This window comes from Colletotrichum lupini, chromosome 10 (genome assembly GCF_023278565.1).
Source record: "Colletotrichum lupini chromosome 10, complete sequence".
Taxonomy (NCBI): Eukaryota; Fungi; Ascomycota; class Sordariomycetes; order Glomerellales; family Glomerellaceae; genus Colletotrichum; species Colletotrichum lupini.
This window is the reverse complement of record NC_064673.1, coordinates 2,611,188-2,637,229: the sequence shown is the minus strand read 5'-3', so window position 1 is coordinate 2,637,229 and position 26,042 is coordinate 2,611,188. Positions and strand designations below refer to the sequence as shown.

Genomic DNA, 26,042 nt, shown 5'->3' with positions numbered 1-26,042 from the left:
AATTAGTATAAATAACTATTAGAATAGGTAAAAGGCTAATTCGATCGGTAATCTTCCTTAGCGTTATTAAAATTATATAAGAGAGGTTAACGCCGTTAATTATATTATAAACCTCTAATGCTAATATACTTCTTATTATCCGCTTATTTTTAATTAATAAGTAGTAAATTATATTACTATATATAATAAATTCGCTCTCGCTTATACTCTCGTTAACTAGGATAATAATATACTCTAATTACGAAGTAAAGTCGTTATTATTCGTAAATAATTTATTAATAAAGACGTAGAGCTTATTAGTTATAAAGTCGATCGGGTAATAAACGAGACCTCGATCGAGATTCGTTTTTTATTACTTAAGCCGCTTATTAAGTACTTCGATATTTCGTTTAGTTAGATTTATAGCTTATATTACCCTAATATAATTAAAAGTTACCTTAAGTTAATAAATACTTATAATATATACCCCTCGCGCGAGCTTAGCTTTATATTACTTTTTAATATTAGTTATATTTAGATTAACGAGGTTAATTTTCTTACCCTACCCCTTTTACTAAAAAATAATAGTTTCTTTTTTAATTATAAAAATCCCGCCGTTAAATACTAGGGGGGTATTTATTATAAAGACCTTTTTTAGCTTCGCTACGAAGCCCGCTTTTTAGCGCTCTTTATCCTCTTTTTTTATAAAATTAATATTAAATAGGCCTAATATATTATTAGTTTATATTTTAACGATCCTAAATTAGTTACCTTCGTACTCCATAATTAGTAAGTACGGGTCGTATATAGAGGTAACTATTAATAGTTAATTAATATAAAAATCGTAATAAGTAGCTTATTAATAAGTACCCGATTTTACGAGCCTATATAATAGCTTAAGCACTTTAATAATCGTGCTTTTTAGGTACTTACTAACTATTTCCTTCGGTAAATAGGCTAGGATTTTCTTTATAAGCCCTGTAGTCGATTAGGTATAGGCTTAGGTAATATTATAGCTCTAAATCTCGTATCCCTTTTTCCGTAGCGATATTATTAGTACTATTATTAATTATTAGTTATAGCGCTATATAGTAGGCAATTATATAAGTAGCGTCGCCTTTTCAACGTTATTATACCCTTAAATTACGTATTTAGACTTCTCGTACGGCTAGGGTATTCTTTTCTTTTTAATCTTACGAACTATTCGTAATTTAAATATATAGAGGTTTATATATTTTTTTAAGTCGTATAGGATAAATTAATAAACCCCTCGATTATAAAGAGTATTTATTTTAATAAAATCTAATCCTTTATATAGCTTTTTAATAGTTATAATTACGCCTTCTTTACGTAGTTTAATTACGAGCTCGAAATCGGCTTTCTTTTTTGCTATATAAAAAGTATTAATTACCTCGTTACTAATAATAAATTACTGCGTTAGGGCTTACTATCGTGGTTTTCTATAACGTCTCGCTAATAGTATTAGTACCCTTTTAGTAATTTCCTCTTCCTTATCGTCTATTAGTATTATTATAACGATTTCGTTAAGGATAATTTCTTATACCTCTATTACGGGTTATATAGTTTTCCCTAGCTCTTTTCTTTTTTATAAGTTAAAAATTACCTCGTTAGGATCTATATAATACGGTCTAATTATTATAATTAATATTTCAAGTAGTTAGTTACGATCTTTTATAATTATATAAGAGCGCTCGTTAATAAAAATTAACTTATATAGCTTAGCTTATTATTAAGTAATTTCGCGCTATACTCGTATATCCGAATTTAGTAATATATTTAAATTACCCCCTATATCGGGCCTATTATATATAGTAATTACTTTATTAACTTACCTTTTTATACTTACCTCGCGTAGTACTTATATTACTTTTTTAACTACTTAAGCTCGTTAGCTTATGCTTAATAATAGTAGCGAGGCTAAGGTCGTTTTTAAATATACTCTAAATATTAATAGCGTTAGTATAAGTCCGTTAGGCCCTATAGTATCATTATAATATTTAAGTACTATTTAGAGGCATTCGTTATCGATAGAATCCGGATTTTCCTTTTTAATAATTCTAAACGCCCTTTTTAATTACTAGTATACTCTTTTTATTTTTTTAATATTATAGTACGCTTTAACGGGTACGATTTTTAGCTATATATTATAAGCCGTCGTATTATCCTTAAATTTTACTAACTTAAAACTAGTACTAGCGTCGGTTTTAATACCGTCTAGCGGTCCTTAATATATATTGATTTAGCTTTTTCGTAGGGCTACTTATACTATTTTTACTTATAGATCTTAGAAGAATTACCTTATTTAGATAGATATAGCTGCGTTGATTATATATAGTACTAACTAACTATTTAAGTAGAAAATATTAATAACGATTTTTTAGTTAAAGTTAAGCTTATTACGCAATTTGTACTTAAATCTATATAGGCTCTGCGTATTTATTTAGTATTAGTAATATACTTTTATTAACTACTCTAGCGCCCCTATTTCGATATTATTATTACCTAATTACTTTAAGAGGTTATATAGCCTCGTAACTAACGGGTACCCGAATCTCTAATATAGTCTTTTAAGCTCACTTTTTATTAAGTAATTAATTAACTTCGTATTATTAATAAGCTTTATAAACGTATACCCCTATCGTTATTTAACTATTTTAAAGTACTTACCGCTAGAGATTTTATTCTTCGTATTATTAAATATAATATTTAGTTAATTTATATCTTTTAAATATAAGAGAAATAGGGTATTAATAAGCAAAATATAAAAAGTTATCGTTCCGAAGTACGTCTCTATTTTTATTATACCTAGGGCGACAATTTCTTTACTTAGGCTAAAATTAATTTTTATAATACTTATTATTAACGTATTAAGTATTACTAGCGTAATCTTTTATAGTACTTAGAATTACCTTTTTCTTTTAGTTAACTATTATAATACCTTAGTATTTAGGATAATCCTATAGAAATTATCTAAGCTATACCTTTTACTTATATAAAATACTTATATAAGCTTAGTATTCGAGGGATCTAAGTAATATAAAAAGGACCCCTCTAGCTACCCCTAGATTTATTTAATATTATATTCTTTCTTTTTAAATATTAAGAGAAATAGCGTCTTCTCTTTAATTATTAAGAAAATAGGCTTTAGCCTTATTAAATTTGCCCTTTTAGCCGCCTCCGTATTTATTATCTAAAGGACCTTCCCTTACTATCCGTAAATAAAAGCCTACTTATTAAGAGCTTCTATTACTCTCTATTTATTTAGCTTTATATATCCTTTAGAAGTTAATAAAGTAAAAAAAGAGTAGTTAATATTATCGATTTCGTTATAATCTAATTCGTTAGTATAGGGGGTAAGATCTTCCTTATTTTTTAAATCTCTTATAGGGGGTATATATTTTAAGTTATTACTTTAGTTATTATTACTAAGTTCTATACCCCCGGATCTACTTTTATATATAATAAGGAATTAATTAAACTAACGAGGGTTAGTTTTACCGTTTATTACCCTCGACTTTTTATACTATTTATATAATTTAGTATACTCTTTTTTAAAATAATTACTTAATTAATATCTATCCTTTTTATAAATATAATATTACTTTTTTTATTACCCTATTTATAAGTTAAATCTCTATTTATTTAATAAATCTAGGCCTCTTTATTAGCGATTACCGTATTTAGCCTCTTTTCTTTTCTTATTATATATTTAATTAATTTAATATTATTAATAAGGGCCGTTATATACTTAGAGATAGGTTTAGTACGGTATTTTCGCCTTAATATTAAAGCTAGATCTTAGCCTCGAGCAAAGCGTTTCGTAATTTTCGGGTACTTAGTATAAGGTTATTTTTATTTTTAATATACGCTAAATTATAGTATAAAAATATCTAACTTTCCGCTTATTTATCCCCTTATTTAACTAGGTTTTCGCTAGCTTATTAATTTAATTAATAAGCTCTTTAAGGATCTTTACTCGTAATTTACCCTTTATTATCTTAGTTATAAATATAAAAAAAATCGCTTATAGCTTAAATAGGAGCTTTAGGTTCTTATTATAAGTTTTAAAACGGCTTCGGATTACGTTAATTATACTAAAAAAGTCGTTTTAATCGAGATTACGTACCGCTTTATAATAATAATTAAAGGCTTTATTTACGAGTACGATATTAATTACTAAATAGTACTAGTATTCCCTAATTCCGACTTTTTTATAATAATTATAAAATATCGTTAGGGTTTTTTATAAGACCTTATACTTCCCCTTAGAGTATAATTTCTCTTTTAGGAAGATCTTTTTAAAGTTTATAAATTATTTCGTATTTATTACTAGATTTTTAATATCTATATATAATCCCTACGTCGCTACGTATTATTAATAATTTCGGGTCGTTTATTTCCTTTTTTATTAGCTAATCGGCGCCGAATTTTATATTAATAATAGTAACGAGTTATAAATCAAAATAAGTAAAATTATCGATTATCGTACTTCTAGTACTATATTTTGCCCTAATATATCTTTTTATAATAATAAATTTCCGTTAGTAATTTTAGGGAGGAAATTTAAGTCGTTTACCCTTTTTCTAAATTTATTAAAGCGATTATACGCTCTATTAACCTATACCTAGTTCTATAGTACGAATTCCTCCTTTATAATTATTATTATTAATATTTTATATAGCTCTCGTAATTATAATTACGTTAATGATACCCCTCGTTTATAAAGGAATTTATTAACTACTTTTATAATTCTTAGGCTTGCGCTTACGAACTATTCGTTTAGTTAATAACTAAGGTCGTTTATAATTTTATAAAATAGGGGTTACCCCTATAGCCCCTTTTTTTTATAAACCTTAGTTAAATAGATTAATACTACGTTAATTTACTTATTATTAAGCTAATCCGCAATTTTATATATCTACGTCCCCTAATAATCCGGGTTAATATTTACTTATTTATAAAGGATTAAAATTCTATTTAAAATCGGGTTTCGTCCTCTTTTTCCTTACCCTAACTCGCTAAGGGTCGTACTCTAGCTTATACTTATATTAGTAATCGCTAGCGTATTTAATTTTAATAAGGATATATTTAATCCGCGCGCTAGTTATAATAAATCCGTATTTTTATTACCTAACGAATTTATTAAAGTTTAAGAGATTCCCGCTTCCTCTCACTATTTTATTATTATTCTCGTTTTTATTATTTTTAGTAATTATTATTATTTTTTTAAATCGCTAGCTATTATATTTACTAAGATCCTCTTTTTTCTTTAGTATAAAAGGGTAGGTTTTAGTAGTTCTTTTTTATAATAATAGCGGTAGACGTTTATATTATTATAAAAAGATATAATAATTAATCTTAAGATTTTTATTAGTTATTAATTTCCGCTATCCCGTATACTTCTAGCTTCCTAAGCCTCGTACTCTTTATAATCTCTAAATAGCTTCCTTTTTTAACCTACTTCCTCTAAGATAGTATTTTATAAAAATAATTAAAAATAAACGCTAGGTAGCTCGTAAAAGAGCTATATAGGCTATTAAGAACCGTATAGGCCGTTAAGTATAGTTAACGAAGTTAAGCCCTTTTTCTTATAAAATCGTAGATTTTAAAAACTTATTAAAAATGCCTATTTATTACTCGTACGTAGTAGGGTTAAATATTTTAAAAATCTTATTTTTTATAGCCTCTCGGTACCCTATTTTATATTTTTTAAGTAGTCTTTTTCGTAACTTAATTATAGTTAAGTAATTATTACTTATTAGCGATCCCTTTTATTACTTAGTTAATTTCTTAAAATTAGTAATTTCGCGCCGGGAGTTAATATAAAAAAAAGCCTTTTAGTAGCCCTTTAAAAAATTCTTTTCTTTTCTTTTTAAATCCTTATCTTTTTAGCCTTTTTTTAAGCTAATAATAACTTTAATAAAAGGTCGTAGGACTATTTTAAAGTAGCCGCTTTTTTTTTAAGTTAATTTTTAAGATTTATAATACTCTTAACTTAATATTATTAAAACTTCTAAATCCCCTCTTCCCTTATTAAACCGTCCCTTATATTATATTCTTAAGTAATACCCGGGGGGTAGTTAAGGGAGCTATAAAAAAGTTATTTAAATTATAGGCTTAAAGTTATACTTATAAAATCCTTATAATAAGAAACTTTTTTATATACCGTAAATCTCTTAGCTTAATAACTCCTATAAGGTTATTTTTATTATTAAATAAGAATATTTATATTTAGAGATCCCCTTTTTTAATCGTATAGTACTCTTTTATATTGTATTATTAAGCTTATTCGTTATACTAATTAATTAAGTAAGTAGTCGTTACGTAAGTATTTCTTTTTATTAATTTAACTAGTTAATTTTTAATTACGGGCCGGCTATAAAAAAGTTATTTAATAAAAAAGCTACTTGGGGCGATAGTAAAAAGCTAGTTACTTAAATAGTTTTATTAATTAATATAGTTTAATATAATAAACGTTAACTTTTTATAAGTAATAAAGGGTTACGATTACTTAATTCCGTGCGGTATTTAAAAATTACCTTTTTTTTTATTTATTTTCGTAAGGTTAATTAGTATAAATTTCCTATCCCGTGCGGTATTAAAAAGTTATCTTTTTTACGTAACGAGATACCTTATTAATTTATAATAGTAAAATTTAATTACTAATTAGTATTAATATCCCTATTATAGGGTAGTTAGTTCGAACCGTAGTTAACAAAAAGATTAATTAAACTATATAAATATTTACGTAGTAAGTATAAAAAAGAGGTTCTAATTATAAGTTAGGCTAGCTATAATAATTATAAATAGGGCCCCTAATTAGCCCCTGCGCAGTCGGCTATATGCTACGGTCGAATTAGACTTCTAATCCGACAGTCGAAGAACCACTAATGGACCAGGGTCTTTTAGCTACTTAGAAGTTAGAGTATCGAGATGTTGGACTAGAAATTCCAAGTGTCTTACCACGCGTCTGAACGTCGGAAATGGCGACTTGGTGTTTAGAATACCTAGTTCCTCACCACGAGGCATAAGGCGTTTCAATCACTCTGTATAGGTAAACGTTGTTTGAACCACTCAATCAAGCCTTTTTGGACGTTATCATGATGACATTAATATTATGTAGCTATACTACTTGCTATTTGGCTCGCTCAGTAAACGTTGTGCTCGCCGTGGGAGCAGCTCTTAGCATGCTCAGCCTGCTCAGAAGCCAATGCCCACTTCTGGAACTCGCGGCGAATGGCATCACGGCTGCGACGAGCAGGAGTGGTGGTAGCACGGCGAGGCAGACCAGCGGGGAGTTCGTTGGCGAAGTCAGCGGCAACACGGGCAGCGGCCTTGGCGTTGATGGTGAGAGCGTCCCAGTTAATATTGTCGAGGGTATCGCAGGCCAAGTGGTAGCATGGGTCGGTGGGGGCGCCGGCACCGGTGAAGATTCCGGAAGAGGGGATACCGAGCTGGAGGAAGCCGACGTAGTCAGAGCTGGAGCCGAAGCCACCGAAGGCAGCGGGCTTGCCCTGGGCCGCGATGTAGTCGTGAATAGGCTGGGCGCCGAACTTGTCACCCTCGTTGTCTCCGAGGTAGACGTTGTAGACGGGGTTGATGGAACCGATCATATCGTAGTTCCAGTAGAAGCGGATAGCATCGGCCTCGGCCTCAGAAAGCTGGGCAGTGTAGTAGAGAGATCCGACGAGACCGGACTCCTCGGCACCCCACCAGATGAAGCGAACCTTGTTCTTGAAGCCGCTGTACTTCTTGAAGGATCCAGCAATCTCGAGAAGAGCAGTGGTACCGCTGCCGTCATCGTTGACACCGGGTCCGGCCTGAACAGAGTCCAGGTGAGCACCAAGAACAATCACGTTATTGGGGTCACCCTCCTTGGTCTCTGAGATGATGTTCCAGGTCTCACGCTCATCCCAAATGGCATCGACGAGAAGATTGACCTCGAGAGTCTCGCCAGCAGCCAAACGCGCCTTCCACGCAGTAGCATCCTCAAGGGGAATGAGACCCACGGGCACCAGCAGACCCAGGTTCTCAGCGCTGAGGGTGGCAGAGCCAATATCCTTGCCCGGGGTCTGGTTGTACAGAATAACACCGACAGCACCGGCAGCCTTAGCGAGCTTGAGCTTATCAGCAATGGCGCAAACACCACGCTTCACAAGAGCAAGCTTGCCAGTGGCATCAATGCCAGCCCACTGGTCAGCGAAGCAGCCAGAGCCTATGTGTGGTTCAATCAGTTATTGTCGCAATGACTCAGTTGATAGATTCCTCCTACCTCTGGTGTCATCGACGGGAGTGTCAATGAGAGGGGCCGTATCACCGCCGGGGAGAGTTGTCGGGTGGTTGTATTGAAGAGCGACGACGTAGACATCTTCACCGTCCGGGCCGGTTACACTGATCTCACGCGTTTGGGAGAAGGTGTGGTTGAAGTATTGGACCTTGGTGTCGAGCTGCTTGTAGAAGCGGCCCTGTACACGCTCGAGGATGTAGTCAGAGGAGGCCTTGTAACCAGGCAGACCGAAGGCTCGGTTGCCGCCGTTATCGCGGGCAATCTTATTCAAGTTCCAGAGGTTGCGCTCGAGCCTGGCGATATCACGTTAGACGTCTGCATAGACTCCAATTGAGGTACGGAAAACTCACTCCTCGGTCTTGATGTCAGCCTCTGCCTTATCTGCTGTGAGGGGATCGGTTGCGAAAGATCGTAGCGCAAACAGCGCAGCGGCGAGGGCGGTGGCGGTCTTCATCGCGTATGGAAGCTATTCCCAACCGCTAATTGAGGCACGAGATGATTGTCAATGGCTTCTGGAGAATCTTAACGAATGGACTAATCAACAGAGAAGACAAGCCGTTTACGCCAGCGGCATGGCGGGGACATTTATATGCTCCGTGTCTACGCCTCCTCGGCGCGCCAAGAGCGTGGATACGGCGAAAACAAAATTGCGCGATAAGACGACATGCAGTGACACAGCATCGTGGGCAGCGGGGGAGTTTACGAGCTCGGTTCGTGCTGGCGCATAGCAGTAGACCTACGCAGGGGGGAGACGTTTGCCGTGTTTACGGTTGGCTCGCCGCAGGAACCTAGGCGTGGCAGGGTTGGATAGCTTCGCAACGTCGTAAAGATGCTCAGAGTGGCGGGTCAAAATTCGGCTTGGATGAATTGCGTCCAAGGGTCTGGTAGGCCTGCTTCTTGGCCGGCACCTTTACTGAGGCATCGATGCGTCGCGGGCGATGCTACCTCTGGCAGGTGAACGATGTCGGGTGTTCTTGGCAAGTACTTTTGCTAGAATGAATTGCGCATGTTGGTCTAAGGTTAAAGCCCAATCCTCAACCGATGCCAATACTAGGACGCGGAGAGCAGGTCAATAACTGGGGGCGACGCGGAGCAGGCGTAGAGCTTGAAAGAAGCACGGAAGAAGTGGAAATGCGACAAGCTCTGGGCTACCGGCGGATCTTCCCCCTCTAGACTCTGTGGATCATCGTTGCTTTATCGGGCAGGTGCCAAGCCTTACGAGAGGGGCTTTTGTCGAGAGTGGCTGAGAGAAACAAGTCTAATCGGACCTTGGGCCGTTGAATACCATACCTCTCTGTCCCCTTCTCTACGAATGCCGCAAGTATTACGTGAGCCATAAAGTTACTTTTGAAGCCTCGATAATTATTTCTTCGTCAAGCGCTCAAGGCTGATTTGGCCTTCCGTGACTTGTCTAGTCCCCGGCTTTCAAAGGACGTATGAATGTGAGTCTTGCACGGATCACATTGACAATCATCCGCGAATTGCCGCTCGTAAGCCTCTCGCGTGTGTGCCTGCATGCTGCAGCTATAGCGTCGCACTGCAGTCGAGGCCTAGTGAGCTCAAGAACATCGTGTCACTGTGAAATGGGTGTTCGCCCAAACTCCAAACCCATCCTCAAGGCGGCAGGGTCATTGGTATGTAGGGTGGCAGGTCAGTGGTTTTCACTGACGCATCCCCAATAACCGAATTGAGCACATCAGTCCAGCCGTTCAACCTCTTCCCATTGGCGCTGACGAATAGTTTGTCGAATAAATGCGATACTTGCCGAAACCTTCCAGCAGTGCGCCGCAAATTTCCCAACTTCTTTTCAAGACCGAGATTAACCCTGGCAATGAGGCGCTGGGCCAAGATGACGGGAAAGGCATGTGCTTATGGTTGGATGCCGGCTCAAAGACTTGGCAACGAACAATGCAATCAGTTGTCTTGGCGAAGCGGGGAGTTGCTGATTGATGCGATAACATCCATGGCCGGGCGTGCTCTGCCATCTTGCTTGATCGCTTGAGTCCTGATTGTCATGTTCCCTGTAAGGTTTCTCTTCGGAGATGGCGATCGGCCCCACGCCAGGCTAATCATGTAGCGTCACGCGTGAGTGGGATGCCGGCCCGGCAACCTTCGTTAGTCAAAACTCGGTAAATGGCGTAGAATCAATTGTTGGGGCTGGAGATATTAATAATGCTTAACTCGATGTTCTCTCCTTCCAGACTTGATGCGTTGAGATCAGAAAGAAAAAAGTCCCGACTTATATCTAAAGTACTGAAGTAGGCAAGTCAATTGAAATACGGTATCTGATAATACTCAAGGCTCTGAATTACCAATGTGTTGGCAGTCTCGTTTATTGAAAAGTCACATAACTTTCTGCTCTCAGCTAACTTAAAACTTTGCGTAAAGCCACTGGTTCCAATATTCCTTGCCCCAAAGAGAATCATTTGGCAAGTTCAAGTGGAAATAAGCTTCAAGGCGGCTATTAACGATTCTGCGATGACTCGCATTTGCTAGCGCCCAAGATCTCGGGTCATGTTAGCTTGGAACTCGAGGACCTTGATGGTCGCGCCCCGGGGATTATCAGACCCAGTCCATTGAGACGTGTCGATTTTCCCTAGGTACTGTCCGAGGTCACAGTGGAGTTCGAGCCGATCTTTGATCACTCGCTTCTCGGGTAGATAAGTCTAGCGGCCTTGACGTTGGTTCGCACTTTGAGGCGCATATGGAATGTAACCCTCGTGCTTGTATGCCCGCTTTAGACATAGGTAATTCTTGGAGGAGGGGGAACGCTGTCAGGACCCTTGTTGCAAAACAAAGCAAAACAAAGAGAGACAGGCTCTTTCCCTTTTGATGATGATGCTGGACAGCATGGTCACGGCTGGCAGTTGCAGTCAGACCCTGGAAGCCGACACTTGACAGTTCTACGACTCTATAGAGTATCGTAAGTCAGGTATGGTATTGATAAGATGCTCAAATTCCACATGTCTCTATCAACGTCCACGACACCAAGAGATCTAAGCCTGATGTATGCAGTCGAATCTGCGAGCTCCCTCTCCTTCAAAACCGCCAGCGTGCAATCTAGTGGCCTAGCCCGTGTGCCTCGCATCATTTCTCGCTACCATCTGCCACCCTTCTTCAACAACGCCGCTACTTGCAGATGCTGCTATACTAGAAAGAGTATTCGTACTCCCCTGCGGTCCCACCTTACTCTCCAAGATCTTCTTTATCTCCACATGTGCCACACCAGCACTTCGAAGCGTGGAAGATGGAACCTCCCGATCAGCACCATGTGCTACCAGCATTCGAACAATATCGACCTTTTTCTTGATAAAGGCAGCTTGACTCCCAGGCGTTCCTCCATTTCTAACGTTGAACTGTGCTTGGATTGCAGCCATGAGTGGCGTACACTTTCTTGGACCACAGATGTCGGTATCTGCCTTGAAGGATTGGAGAAGAACCGATACAACATCCTTGTTCCCCTTTTCGCATGCATGGTAAAGCGCCGTTTTACCATAAAAGTCTCGAGAGTTGATATCTATCGACGAGGGAGATGTATCGCTGGCTCTACTTTGAACAGGTGATATGTCCAAGCGGGCCGTTGAAGCACGCCGGAGTCTGCTAGCCTCCGCAGCGACGCTGAGTCTCCGATTAGAAGTTGCTGTGAAGATTTCCTCGGCCACTTCTTCTGTCTGGCATTTGTAAAGGATGTGACGGCCGTGCTTATCTTTGAAGTCTGAATCAGCACCGCTTTCTAGTAAAAGACGCACCGCCGACACGTGGCCAGCCGTCACCGCCGCCATTAGGGGTGTCTCTCCGTTGCTGTCGGTAAGTTCGAGATTCTGATAGTACTGAATAATTTGTTCGAGGACCCCGACTTCCATATCGCCGTCTGCGATGGCGGCGAATAAAAGTGGTCGCTTTTGGGAATCACAAACATCAAACTTGGGTAAGTTCATGTCATCCAATGCAGCTTCGTGGAAACCTTTCTTGTGAGCCCAAAACAAGGCTGCATCAAACTCATTGTGAGGCGAGTCTTCGACAGGTCCAATTTCCTCTTCAACCCAGTCTTTTGTAGCCAGGAATTCGGCGTGGCTACCACGAAGTCCCTGCACATGACGCAGAAGTTCGTAAGTTTCCATAATTCTCTCCCTGTCCCTAGGATCTTCCTGTAGTCGAAGCTCTATAGCAGTCTGAAGATGTCCGCAAGCTCCGAGCAAATATCGGCCATCGAATAGTAGCTTCCCAAGTTTATGATGTAGCCTGGACGATCGGCCTAGATCAATTGGTTGTCGCATGTCGCATTGATGGTTCAAGGCCTCCAGAATTCTTCTTGCCTTTGCGGTTCCTACTTCAGTCTCACACATGATGTTGAGATCTGCGAGTTGTTCATCCAGATCTTGCTGTTCTAGTTCATTGAACTCCTTCTTCCCTGCCTCTGCCAGCAGCTTGCGTATGCTCACCGCGTCTTGGAGATGTTGAGTGGCATTTTCGAATAATTCGCCAACTCGCAATAGCTCTACAATCTCGACGGTCCTCTTATATTTGTAGAGCTGCAGTTGAGGATTGAAAGAGGGCTCCTGCTCATGAGGCTCTGAGCGCTCACTAGAGATGGAACCTCTAGGAATACTGCCATGTACTCTAGGTCTGGAGATCCTCAGGTCCTGATTCCCTTCGAGGAGAACCTCCTCCGCTAAACTGACTGCTGACCTATTCCATTGTTGAATAGTCCTTGCGAAAATCGGATTATTGATTTCTTGACCTCCAATGGCTACATAACCAGGGCCAGGTAGTGAGGTATCACACTGAGAGACTTCGACTTCGACACGGAGTCTGCGCGCAACATATTGCACCCTCCCTATTATCTCGGTATGCGGTTGCTTCGCTTCCAATGTTTGTGCACTACATGGGCAAAGATGTTAGTTACGGCCGTTGATCATCAGTGGTATCCTTCTCACAGTGACAGGGTAGAAAGACTGAGGTTCAACACGGAAGTGTAGTGACTAATTTCTTCCGACGCTTGTTGAACATCGTCTCGACTAAATGCCAGGTCCCATGCCATCCGCAGGTTGCGAGAAAAGCCTGACGGTTTGCTTTCAATCTTATTCAGTCGATCGGCGAGAGTTTCAAGTGAAGTCCGGCAGTTTTCTATGATGTTTCTGATGCATGTGAAATGCTGGTCTTCCGATTTCAAGAGGTGGGCCCTCCTTCTCTCTTTGCATTCATCGCCAAGCAGCGTCAAACAGCTGGAAAGGGCCTCGATTCTCGTTTGAAGTCGCAATAAGTTGCTTTGCGAATGTTTGACCGATTTAATGATCTTATGTATCTTCAAGGCAGCCTTACAGGTTGGGTGGATAAGTCCGATTACAGCTGCTGCTGCCTCCATGGTGAGTGCTGATACGAAATGTTCTCTCTTGTGGCACTAGCGACCGTACCTAGGATTGGCAGTAAGAACTGGAAGGTTCGAAGGTTCCGAGGGAGAGGGTAATTATGTTCATCCTATTAGTTTCTGCATCAGATACTTTCACGTCACAGTCCTAGCTCATTGGCCAGTTCGAAGAAATCAGACGACAGCGTACCTCATAGACGGGGGGCGCCAGCTTTGCAAGCCACGTTCTGCTAGGCTGCCAACTTTGTTACTTCTACTTCGACAATAAACCACAGAAACTGCATCCGCAGTAGATCTGAGTTTCGGGCGAACTGCATGATCAGTTCCGTCCGACCCGTCTGTCGCTTCGCCAAACTACCTTGCCCACCCTTCCCCACGCCATCCACATTGGAGGACTCAGGCACCCGTACCTAGGATCAGGGCGGAAACAAAGTCCATATGGATCGATAGGGTTATCTCAAGCTGTCAAGAAGGTGGCGCAAGCATGGGCATGTGCTCATACGCGTCACTAGCTGTTCCGCGGTGTAGGTTCTCGATTGATGACAAGGCTGCTTTTCCTACATGCCATGATTTAGGTATTTCTGCATGTCTCTGCACTTTTCACACCGGTATGTAGAATTCAGCTAAGAGTTACAAATCGCCCTCACCGCTTACCGCAGGAAGTAATCATAGGCTGACTGACGTCTGAATGGCCCAATGGCACGAGTGATCCAACGCAATGGTTTACAATCCCTGGTTCCGGGGCAACTTGTGGGGGGCGGGGTCTCCCCGCGTTGGCACACTCACCATACATTACATCACTAGGGTTGAATTCCCACACCTCGCACTCACGCACATCATGTTCAGATTTCTCGTCAAAGTACGAAGGCTTTATGAGTGCTATTCTCCTGCAAGCTACATGCACAGTTTTACGAGCTGCACACCTCGTGTCTGACAAATCTTCATGCCATGTTATTCATCTGATTGGAAGAATTTGCCAGCGTTGGTCAATGGTAGCTGAACATGACTTGGCAAGGGAGTAAGCCCCTTTGCCTACTCAGAACGCCTCATGGTTGCCTTTTCTTGGTTTCTGCATTTGTATGCCGGCTGTCGTCACATTCGACACTTGACAGCCTCACAGCCTCCCTGGATGTCATCACAGATCTAATCCACCTCAGCCTTCCAGGAATATTGTGTAATAAGGGTAGACCCAGATTAAAAGCCGACAGCAACTCACCTTGAAAAGACTAGCTGGTGTAATCAGGCAGGTGCTCTGTTCTCTTAGGAGTTGAGTTCGTGAATCCAAGCTTAACCACCGCTTCTGTCCGCAATCTGAGCATACATACCTCATCAAAATGACCGAACCGATGGCAAGTGCCACATCCATCGCCGACAGGTTTCGGGCACAAGTTTCCCGCAGAAATATCAATACGGAAGCTATCATTGAAGCCCCATTAGGTAAGTGTCACGGCTTTGTCTTTGGTCAGACATGTGACGCTGAAAGTAAGATTTCTCATTCTGACCATTACAACAGTCCATCTTGACGATGATGAGCTAGAGGAGGATGTGCGACAATTTGCCGAGAACTTACCCGGTGTTCCTTTCCAACGAATTCTGAGAGCAGCCCAAGTGTCAAAGGAGATCCGGGCATATACAGACGAGGGCTTGGAAGATTCTCTACCCATTAAGTTGGAACCAAAGGAACGAATAGCGCTTAAGGCAGAGAGAGACAAAGCATTCTCCCAAAGTGGTATGACGGTGATTGTCGTCACTGTGGCACTAGCAGCTCTGCTACAAGGCCATGTTCAAGCTTCGATCAATGCCGGCAGTATCTACGCGAGACTTCTTCAAGAAAAGGTCTCCAGCACAACAGATCGGAGTGATTTGGTGTGGCAGCTCGGTGGAATGAACTCGGCGCCATTCCTAGCCGCTGCTATCTTGGGCGCTCCGATGTCACTCCCGCTAAACTACTGGATGGGGAGACAAGGTGCTATCGCTGTTGCGGCCGCATTAATCTTTGCGAGCTCTTTGGCTTCTGGATTTGTGCACACATGGCAGGAGCTTCTCGGTGTTAGGATTGTCAACGGCATTGGTGAGTCGAAAATTCCATATTCTGTGTTTCCTAAACAATTCACGTCGCCACAAGGCCATGAGATCCGACTGATACGTTCAATTGACAAATTTCAGGGGATGGGTATCAAAGCCGTCAGCACGCCGATCTTGGCATCTGAGACTGCGATTGATCAATGGAGAGGCTCTTCGATCTTAATGTGGCAACTATGGTAAGTCCTCCTGATCACTTCATTTCGATTAAACAGTCCTGTTCAGAGAATTTGACGCATTGGTGATATCACACATGGCAGGGTTGCTTTTGGTATCATGTTAGGAAACGCCATCAACTTAATTCTTGCTGGGGCTGTGGGGGCTCTGGATTTTCCACTTGAACCAAAGGACAGTACTGCCTCTCTTGATGTCAAAGGCGACTTGGCGCTTCGATTAATCTTAGCCGCTCCCATGGTCCCGGCTGTTTTCACGCTCATTGCACTAGCATATTGCATGGAGAGCCCGCGATTCTATATGCAGAAGAACACACCAAACTATAGACCCATGCGTGCCTATGAAATCCTGTCTAAAGTCCGGAACACGCAGGTTGGTTTCCATGTTATGATACTCCCCCACTGTAATTTACTAAATCAAACATACAAACTAGCTTCAAGCTCTTCGAGATATTTATCTTATCCACATGAACGTTGAATACGAAGAGGCACAGAATCTACCGGAGACGCCTCATGAATCAGGCGTGTCTACGGAGAACCAAAAACAGGGTCTAACATTCGCGAATCACATGTCATTCGCCTTATCAGATGCCTATCGGCAATACAGCCACCTCCTGACTACTCCACGACTGCGAAATGCAGTCTGGAGCACGTGCATAGTGGCTCTCGCACAGCAGCTTTGTGGAAGTAAGATTCTATATCCTTCGATTGGCGTATCAGGATTGAACTAACCAATAATATCCTCAGTCAATGTTTTCGCCTTCTACTCAAGTATGACTAGTCATCTCCCGCATGACGACTTTCGCGGCTCATGCTTACCATGCCAACAGACAATTTCTTCATCAAAGGAGACCCGAGCCCTCGCAACGCCATGCTTTACAGCTTAGGCTTTGGTAAGTCAGACTCTGAGCTCTCTCCGTCACCGGGATCTACCAGTAGTGTACTTATTTGGCATAATAAACAGGTGCCATCAATTTCCTATTCGGCCTTCTCGCAATTAGGTTAGATTCTCAGTCTTTGTTACCGTTTTGAAGAAGCTCCTTCTGACAAATTGCCAGATCTATTGACGTCTTCGGGAGACGGCGGTGGCTACTCGTCACACTGCCATTGATGTGCATTCTTTTAGCCGCAGCGGCCATGTCGTTCTGTCGGATTAGAAGTCCAATTCGACCGCGGCATATAGCCGACTGCGCAGGGGCCAATTAGGGGCCCTATTTACGATTATCGTAGCTAGCCTAACCTACGGTTAGAACCTCCTTTTTATATCTATTACGTAAATATTTATATAGTTTAATTAATCTCTTCGTTAACTATAGTTCGAACTAACTACTTTATAATAAGGATACTAATACTAATTAGTAATTAAATTTTATTATTATAAATTGGTAAAGTATCTTATTATATAGAAGAGACGACCTCTTAATACCGTACGGGATAAGAGATTTATATTAATTAACCTTATAAAAGTAGATAAAAAAGGAAGTAATTCTTAAATACTATACGGAATTAAGTAATCGTAGCCTTTTATTACTTATAAAAAGTCGACGTTTACTACGTTAAACTACGTTAATTAATAGAACTACTTAAGTAACTAGCCTTTTATTATTACCCCGAGTAGCGTTTTTATTAAACGACTTTTTTATAGCTAGCCTATAATTAAAAATTAACTAGTTAAATTAATAAAAAGAAATACTTACGTAACGACTACTTATTTAATTAATTAATATAACGAACGAGCTTAATAATATAATATAAAAAAGCACTACGTAATTAAAAAAAGAGATCTTTAAGCGTAAATATTCTTATTTAGTAATAAAAGTAACCCTATAGGAATTATTAAGCTAAGAGATCTATAGTATATAAGAAAGTTTATTATTATAAAAATCTTATAAATACGACCTTAAGCCCGCGATCTAAACGACCTCTTTATAACTCCCTTAACTACCCCCCGGATATTATTTAAAAATATAATATAAAGAACGGTTTAATAAGAGAGAAAGGGATTTAGAAGTCTTAATAATATCGAGTTAAGAGTATTATGGATTTTAAAGATTAATTTAAAAAAAGAGCGGCTACCCTAAAGTAGTCCTATAACCTCCCGCTAGAGTTATTATTAATTTAAAAAAAGGCTAAAAAGACGAGGATCTAAGGGGAAAAGAAAAAAATCTTTTAAAAGGCTATTAAAAAGCTTCTTTTTTATATTAGCTCCCGGTACGAAATTACTAATTTCTTAAAATTAATTAAATAATAAAAGGGATTACTAATAAGTAATAATTACCTAACTATAATTAAGTTACGAAAAAGACTACTTAAAAAATATAAAATAGGGTACTAAGAGGCTATAAAAAACAAAACCTCTAAAATATCTAACCCTACTACGTACGAGTAATAAGTAAGTATTTTTAGTAAGTCTTTAAAATTTATAATTTTATAAGAAAGAGAGCTTAACTTCGTTAACTATACTTAATAGCCTATATAGTTCTTAATAGCTTATATAGCTTTTTTATAAGCCGCCCGGCGCTTATTTTTAACTATTCTTATAGAATACTACCCTAAAAGAGGTAAGTTAGAAAAGAAAGCTATTTAAAAATTATAAAGAGCACGAGGCTTAAGAGGCTAGAAGTATATAGGATAGCGGAAATCGGTAATTAATAAAAATCCCGTAACTAATTACTATATCTTCTTATAGTAATATAAACGTCTATTATTACTATTATTAAAAAGAACTACTAAAACCTACTTATTTATACTAAATAAAAAAGAAGATCTTAGTAAGTATAATAACTAGCGATTTAAAAGGGTAGTAGTAATTACTAAAAATAATAAAAACGAGAGTAATAACAAGATAGTAAGAAGAAGCGGGAATCTCTTAAACTTTAATAAATTCGTTAAGTAGCGAAAATACGGATTTACTATAACTAGCGCGCGGATTAAATATATCCTTATTAAAATTAAATATATTAATACTTATTAATACGGGTATAAACTAGAGCATAACCCTTAGCGAGTTAGGGTAAAAAAAAAGAGGATAAAACCTAATCCTAAATAGAATCCTAATCCTTTATGAATAAGTAAATATTAACCCGGATTATTAGGGAACGTAAATATATAAAATCGTAAATTAGCCTAACGGTAAGCAAATTAACGTAACATTAATCTATTTAACTAAGGTTTATAAAAAAAAGGGGCTATAGGGGTAACCCCTATTTTATAAGATCGTAAACGACTTTAGTTACTAACTAAATAAATAATTTATAAGCACAAGCCTAGGAATTATAAAAATAGTTAATAGATTCTTCTACGGGCGAGGGGTATTATTAACGTAATTATAATCGCAAGAGCTATACAAAATATTAATAACGATAATTATAGAGGAGGAATTCGTACTATAGAACTAAGTATAAGTTAATAGAGCGTATAATCGTTTTAATAAATTTAAAAAAAGAGTAAACGACCTAAATTTCCTCCCTATAATTACTAACGGAAATTTATTATTATAAAAAGATATACTAGGGTAAAATATAATACTAGAAGTATGATAATTAATAATTCTGCTTATTTCGATTTATAACTTATTATTATTACTAATATAAAATTCGGCACCGATCGGCTAATAAGAAAAGAAGTAAATAACCTAAAGTTATTAATAATATATAGCGACGCAGGGATCGTATATAAATACTAAAAATCTAATAGTAAATACGAGGCAATTTATAAACCTTAAAAAGATCTTTTTAAAAAAGAAATTATACTCTAGGGGGAAGTATAAGGTCTTATAAAAAACCCTAACGATATTTTATAATTATTATAAAAAAGTTAGAATTAGAAAATACTAGTACTATTTAGTAATTAATATTATACTCGTAAGTAAAGCCTCTAATTATTACTACGAAGCGGTATATGATCTTAATTAAAACGACTTTTTTAGTATAATTAATATAATCCGAAGCCGCTTCGAGACCTATAATAAGAACCTAGAGCTCCTATCTAAGCTACGAGCGATTTCTTTCGTATTTATAGCTAGGATTATAGAGGGTAAATCGTAAGTAGAGATTTTTAAAGAGCTTATTAATCGAATTAATAAGCTAGTAAAAACCTAGCTAAATAAGGGGATAAACGAGCGGAAAGTTAAATATCTTTATACCATAGTTTAGTATATACTAAAAATAAAAATAACCCTATACTAAGTACCCAAAGACTATAAAACGCTCTACTCGAGGCTAAGATCTAGTTTTAATATTAAAATAAGAATACCGCGCTAAACCTACCTCTAAATATACGACGGCCCTTATTAATAATATTAAGTTAATTAAACGTATAATAAGAAAGGAAAAGAGGCTAAATACGGTAATCGCTAGTAAAGAGGCCTAGATTCGTTAAATAGGCAAAGATTTAACTTATAAGTAAGGTAATAAAAAAAGTAATATTATATTTATAAAAAGGATAGATATTAATTAAGTAATTACTTTAAAAAAGAGCGTACTAAATCGTACGAATAGTATAAAAAGTCGAGGGTAATAAATAATAAAACTAGCCCTCGTTAGTTTAACTAATTCCTTATTATATATAAAGACAGATCCGGGGGCATAGAACTTAGTAATAATAGCTAAAGTAGTAGTTTAAAATATATACCCCCTATAAGAGATTTAAAAAATAAAGAAGATCTTACCCCCTATACTAACGAATTAGATTATAATAAAATCGACGATATTAATTACTCTTTTTTCGCCCTATTAGCCTCTAAAAGATATACAAAGCTAAATAAATAGAGGGTAATAAAAGCTCTTAATAAGTAGGCTTTTATTTACGAATAATAAGAGAAGGTCCTTTAAATAACGGATATAGAGGTAGTTAAAAGGGCGAATCTAATAGGGCTAAAGCTTATTCTTTTAATAATTAAAAAAAAGACGCTATTTCTCTCGATATTTAAAAAAAAGGAACATAGTACTAAGCAAATCTAGGGGTAGCTAGAGGGGTCCTTTTTATACTACTTAGATCTTTTAAATACTAAGCTTATATAAGCATTCTATATAAGTAAAAAGTACGGCCTAGATAACTTTTATAGGATTATTTTAAATACTAAGGTATTATAATAGTTAACTAAAGGAAAAGGGTAATTCTAAGTACTATAAAAGATCGTATTAATAACGCTTAATACGTTAACAGCGGGTATTACGAGGATTAGTTTCGGCCTAAATAAGGAAATCGTTGCCCTAAGTATAATAAAAGTAAATACGCACTTCGGAACGATAACTTTCTATATTTTACTTATTAATACCCTATTTCTCCTATATTTAAAAGATATAGATCGACTAAGTATTATATTTAATAATACGAAGAATAGAATCTTTAATAATAAGTACTTCGAGATAGTTAAATAACGATAAGGGTATACGTTTATAAAGCTTATTAACGATACGAAGTTAATTAATTACCTAACGGAAAGTAAGCTTAGAAGACTATATTAAAGATTCGGGCACCCGTTAGTTACGAGGCTATATAACCTCTTAAAATAATTAAGTAATAATAATATTAAAATAGGGGCGCTAAAATAGTTAATAAAAGTATATTATTAATACTAAATAAATACGCAAAGCCTACGCAGATTTAAGTTTAAATTACGTAATAAGCTTAACTTTAACTAAGAAATCGTTATCGATATTTTCTATTTAAATAGTCGGCTAGTACTATATATAATCGACGTAACTATATCTTTCTAAATAGGGTAATTCCTCTGGGATCTATAAGTAAAGATAGTATAAGTAGCCCTGCGAAAAAACTAAATTAATATATACTAAGGACTGCTAGACGGTATTAGAACCGACGCTAATACTAGCTTTAAATTAGTAAAATTTAGGGATAATATAACGGGCTATAGTATATAGCTAAAAGTCGTACCTATTAAAGCGCACTATAATATTAAAAAAGTAAAAAGGGTATACTAATAATTAAAAAAGGCGTTTAAAATTATTAAAAAGGAAAATCCGGATTCTATTAACGATAAATACCTCTAAATAGTATTTAAATGCTATAATAATACTATAGGGCCTAACGGACTTATACTAACGCTATTAGTATTTAAAATATATTTAAGAACGACCTTAGCCTCGCTACCGTCGCTAAGTATAAGCTAACGAGCCTAAGTAATTAAAAAAGTAATACGAGTACTGCGCGAGGTAAGTATAAAAAAGTAAGTTAATAAAGTAATTACTACGCGTAATAGGCCCGATATAGGGGATAATTTAAATATACTACTAAATTTAAATATACGAGTATAGCGCAAAATTACTTAATAATAAGCTAGGCTATATAAATTAATTTTTATTAACGAGCGCTCTTATATAGTTATAAGAGATCGTAATTAGCTACTCGAAGTATTAATTATAGTAGTTAAACCGTACTATATAAATCCTAACGAGGTAATTTCTAACTTATAAGAAAAAGAAAAGCTAGGGGAAACTATATAACCCGTAGTAGAGGCATAGGAAATTATCCTTAATAAAATCGTCGTAGTAGTATTAATAAACGACGAGGAAAAGGAAATTATTAAAAGGGTACTAATATTATTAGCAAAACGTTATAAAAGACCACGACGGCAAGCCCTAACGCAGTAATTTATTATTAGCGACGAGGTAATTAACACTTTTTATATAGTAAAAAAGAAAGCCGATCTCGAGCTAGTAGTTAAACTATATAAAAAAGGTATAATTATAATTATTAAAAAGCTATATAAAGGATTAGATCTTATTAAAGCAAATACTCTTCGTAATCGAGGGGTCTATTAATTCATCCTATACGACTTAGAAAAATATATAAACCTCCGCATATTTAAATTACGAATAGTTCGTAAAATTAAAAAGAAAAGAACACCCTAGCTATATAAAAAGTTTAAATACGTAATTTAGGGGTACGGCGACGTTAAAAAGGCGATACTACTTATATAATTGCTTATTATATAGCGCTATAGCTAACGATTAATAATAGTATTAATAATATTACTATAAAAAAAGGGATACGAGATTTAGAGCCGTAATATTACCTAGGCCTATACCTAATCGGCCACAGGGCTTATAAAGAAAATCCTAGCCTATTTACTAAAGGAAATAGCTAGTAAGTACTTAAAAAGTACGATTATTAAAGTACTTAAGCTACTATATAAGCTCGCAAAATCGGGCACTTATTAATAAGCTACTTATTACGATTTTTATATTAATTAATTATTAATAGTTATTTCTACGTACGACCTATACTTATTAGTTATAGAGTACGAAGGTAACTAATTTAAAATCGTTAGAATATAAACTAACGATATATTAAGCCTATCTAATATCAACTTTATAAAAAAAGAGAATAAAAAGCTTTAAAAAGCGGGCTTTATAATAAAGCTAAAAAAGGTCCTTATAATAAATACCCCCTTAGTATTTAATAACGGGATTCTTATAATTAAAAAAAAAACCGTCGTTTTTTAATAAAAAAAATAGGGCGAGAAGATTAACCTCGTTAATCCGAACGTAATTAATATTAAAAAGCGGTATAAAACTAAGCTCGCGCGAGGGGTATATATTATAAATATTTATTAGCCTAAGGTAATTTTTAATTATATTAAAATAGTATAGGCTATAGATCTAACTAAACGAGACGTTAAAGTACTTAATAAGTAGCTTAAGTAATAATAAACGAATCTTAATCGAGGTCTCGTTTATTACCCGATCGACTTTATAATTAATAAGCTCTACGTCTTTATTAATAAGTTATTTACGAATAATAACGACCTTATTTCGTAATTAGGGTATATTATTATCCTAGTTAACGAGAGTATAAGCGAGAGCGAATTTATTATATATAGTAATATAATCTATTACTCGTTAACTAAAAATAAGTAGGTAATAAAAAGTATATTAATATTAGAGGTCTATAATATAGTTAATAGTATTAACCTCTCTTATATAGTTTTAACGATACTAAAAAAGATTATTAATCGAATTAGCCTTTTACCTATTCTAACGGTTATTTATACCGATTCTTACTTACTATATAAATACCTTATTAAATTAAAAACGATAAAGGAAAAGAGGCTTATAATCGATATTATAGCCCTTAAGTAATCGTACGAAAAGCGCGAGATACTCGAGATCCGTTAGATTAATAATAAAAATAACCTCGCAAACGCTTTTATAAAAATAGTACTAAATAAGGGATTAAAGTAATTCGTAAATAATAAAAAAGTTATTATATAAATAAAAAAATAAGTTATATAAAAAGAGTAAAAAAAAGGGGGAAAAAGAGACGACTTAGTAAACGGGCCTGAGGTCGAATTATATTTCTAACCGTAGTAGTTAAATTAATAAAAAAAAGAGAAAGTTAATATTAGATTAGAAGTTTAATTTAACTATAATATATAGCTAACTATATAGGGGCTAATTAGGGGCCCTATTTATAATTATTATAGCTAGCCTAACCTATGGTTAGAACCTCCTTTTTATACTTACTACGTAGATATTTATATAGTTTAATTAATCTCTTCGTTAACTACGGTTTAAACTAACTACCCTATAATAGGGATACTAACACGTTCCTAATTCCTAAGGGACCCGTCCAAATTAGAATCGTAGCGTTGTTCATCTTTTGTAAGACTCCAAGATGGCAGAAACGTTTATTTAGATAACTAACGCCGTGTCAGTGTTTGCAGCTATGTACTCACCAGGACTTGGTTAGTGACGCGCGTAGTAACTAAGGAGCTAAAGCATCTGTTAACTTCGTGACTACAGGGCCCATCCCCTTCACACTTGCTTCCGAAAGGTAACTGTCTTTTAGATTATCTACAAATATGTCAGATCTCTCATTTGATGGGTAAAGTACTAACACCTTACGCATGAAGTTTTCCCCTCTCTCAGCGTGAGGCTGTAAGTTCTAGATAGATCGATCTCTGCAACGCCCTGCACGAGACTAACGTGATACTCCAGGGATGTTCTGCCGCCATCTCAGTCAATCTTTTCTTTGCGGGTATACTCACGATCGTGTTTCCAGCTGTCAATGACGCGCTGAAGCCGTATGGTACGCTAGCGCTATTCGCTGGACTCAATCTCGTGGCATTTGCTCTGGTCTTTTTGCTCGTCGAGGAAACCAAGCAGGTAAGCCTTGAAGAGCTGAGTCTCATCTATGCGGTGCCAAAGAAGGACTTCGTACGGTTCCAGCTCAGAGAGCATTTGCCATACCTCGTCAAGAGATACCTGACGCGTACTTGGAGTGGCGGTGATCCACCCAACTTTTACACAAAGGTTATTGATGGTTCTTATTCTCACGAGATGGGGCCAATGAGGCGGGATGAATCGACGGGCGAATGACGCGACTGGAATAGAAGCAGGGTTTCTCTTACTCATGGACACATGTGCCATCAACATCTTGGGCCAAGATGATACCAAACTTTTCCTCCCAAGGTATTGAGGCTTTGAGTGGACACAAGATGGAACCTGGAATGGTGCTGAACTTGCCTACGTATATGAGATGTGCGATTCATGCAAAGTAACGGAACTGGGTAGATAGCTGAGACATAATGCTTCTGCGTCGATGCGTCGATCACGACGTCATTGAGAAAGGGAAATATCACTTCATACTTTATTTGACGACTTCAACAAGAATGCCTCACGCGTATGTCACCTTGCTTCTCAAAGAAGTGGGCTGATCACTTCGAGCTCTATGAAAGTGTGTTTGTCAGGCCCCCAGTACCGCCAGATCTATCAAGACTACACGTATCCCATCAGCTGCGAGATGGCATCATTACAAAAGTACGTACTCTCGTGAGGGGTCACAGCGAATCATGTGTCAATCCATTCTTGTTTCCCTTTATCTGCCGATCAAAAATCCGTATATGAGCAGAGTTGGAAAATATTCTGGATACGCTTTTACTAATGCCATATAGCAGTTGTTTGAGTACGTCACGTGCTATACAATGGTTTATTATCACGAATGTAGGCGGGCACGTCTTTGTCGGGCCTCCACGCGTCAGTCAACATACCAGCCGCGAACAGTAGGATCAGCGCCAATCGTGCCCGTGGTGCATCTCGCCCGGCCGCGCCCCATCACCAGGCCGTACCTGTTACTTCAGTCTGTCATACCTCACGATCCTCCATTG

General features: G+C 37.2%; 4 protein-coding genes across 4 annotated transcripts; 2 read left to right on the top strand and 2 right to left on the bottom strand.

The window, feature by feature from the left end:
• Nucleotides 1-7,148: 7,148 nt before the first annotated feature.
• CLUP02_17948 (peptidase family M28) lies at nucleotides 7,149-8,741 on the bottom strand (the record flags this gene model as incomplete). Its single annotated transcript, XM_049296852.1, has 3 exons — nucleotides 7,149-8,215; nucleotides 8,273-8,580; nucleotides 8,638-8,741. 3 exons carry the CDS (start codon nucleotides 8,739-8,741, stop codon nucleotides 7,149-7,151), a joined length of 1,479 nt encoding a protein of 492 aa, XP_049138076.1.
• Nucleotides 8,742-11,355: 2,614 nt separating this feature from the next.
• Nucleotides 11,356-13,652, bottom strand: CLUP02_17947 (uncharacterized protein; the record flags this gene model as incomplete). The annotated part of the gene is made up of 2 exons (XM_049296851.1): nucleotides 11,356-13,168; nucleotides 13,225-13,652. 2 exons carry the CDS (start codon nucleotides 13,650-13,652, stop codon nucleotides 11,356-11,358), a joined length of 2,241 nt encoding a protein of 746 aa, XP_049138075.1.
• Nucleotides 13,653-14,989: 1,337 nt separating this feature from the next.
• CLUP02_17946 (uncharacterized protein) lies at nucleotides 14,990-17,116 on the top strand (the record flags this gene model as incomplete). Its single annotated transcript, XM_049296850.1, has 8 exons — nucleotides 14,990-15,092; nucleotides 15,169-15,916; nucleotides 15,998-16,283; nucleotides 16,345-16,597; nucleotides 16,658-16,681; nucleotides 16,741-16,803; nucleotides 16,875-16,911; nucleotides 16,969-17,116. 8 exons carry the CDS (start codon nucleotides 14,990-14,992, stop codon nucleotides 17,114-17,116), a joined length of 1,662 nt encoding a protein of 553 aa, XP_049138074.1.
• A 7,485-nt stretch (nucleotides 17,117-24,601) lies between these two features.
• Nucleotides 24,602-25,254, top strand: CLUP02_17945 (uncharacterized protein; the record flags this gene model as incomplete). Its single annotated transcript, XM_049296849.1, has 4 exons — nucleotides 24,602-24,620; nucleotides 24,679-24,709; nucleotides 24,789-24,813; nucleotides 24,874-25,254. The coding sequence occupies 4 exons, from the start codon at nucleotides 24,602-24,604 to the stop codon at nucleotides 25,252-25,254; spliced, it is 456 nt and encodes a 151-aa protein (XP_049138073.1).
• Nucleotides 25,255-26,042: the final 788 nt, after the last annotated feature.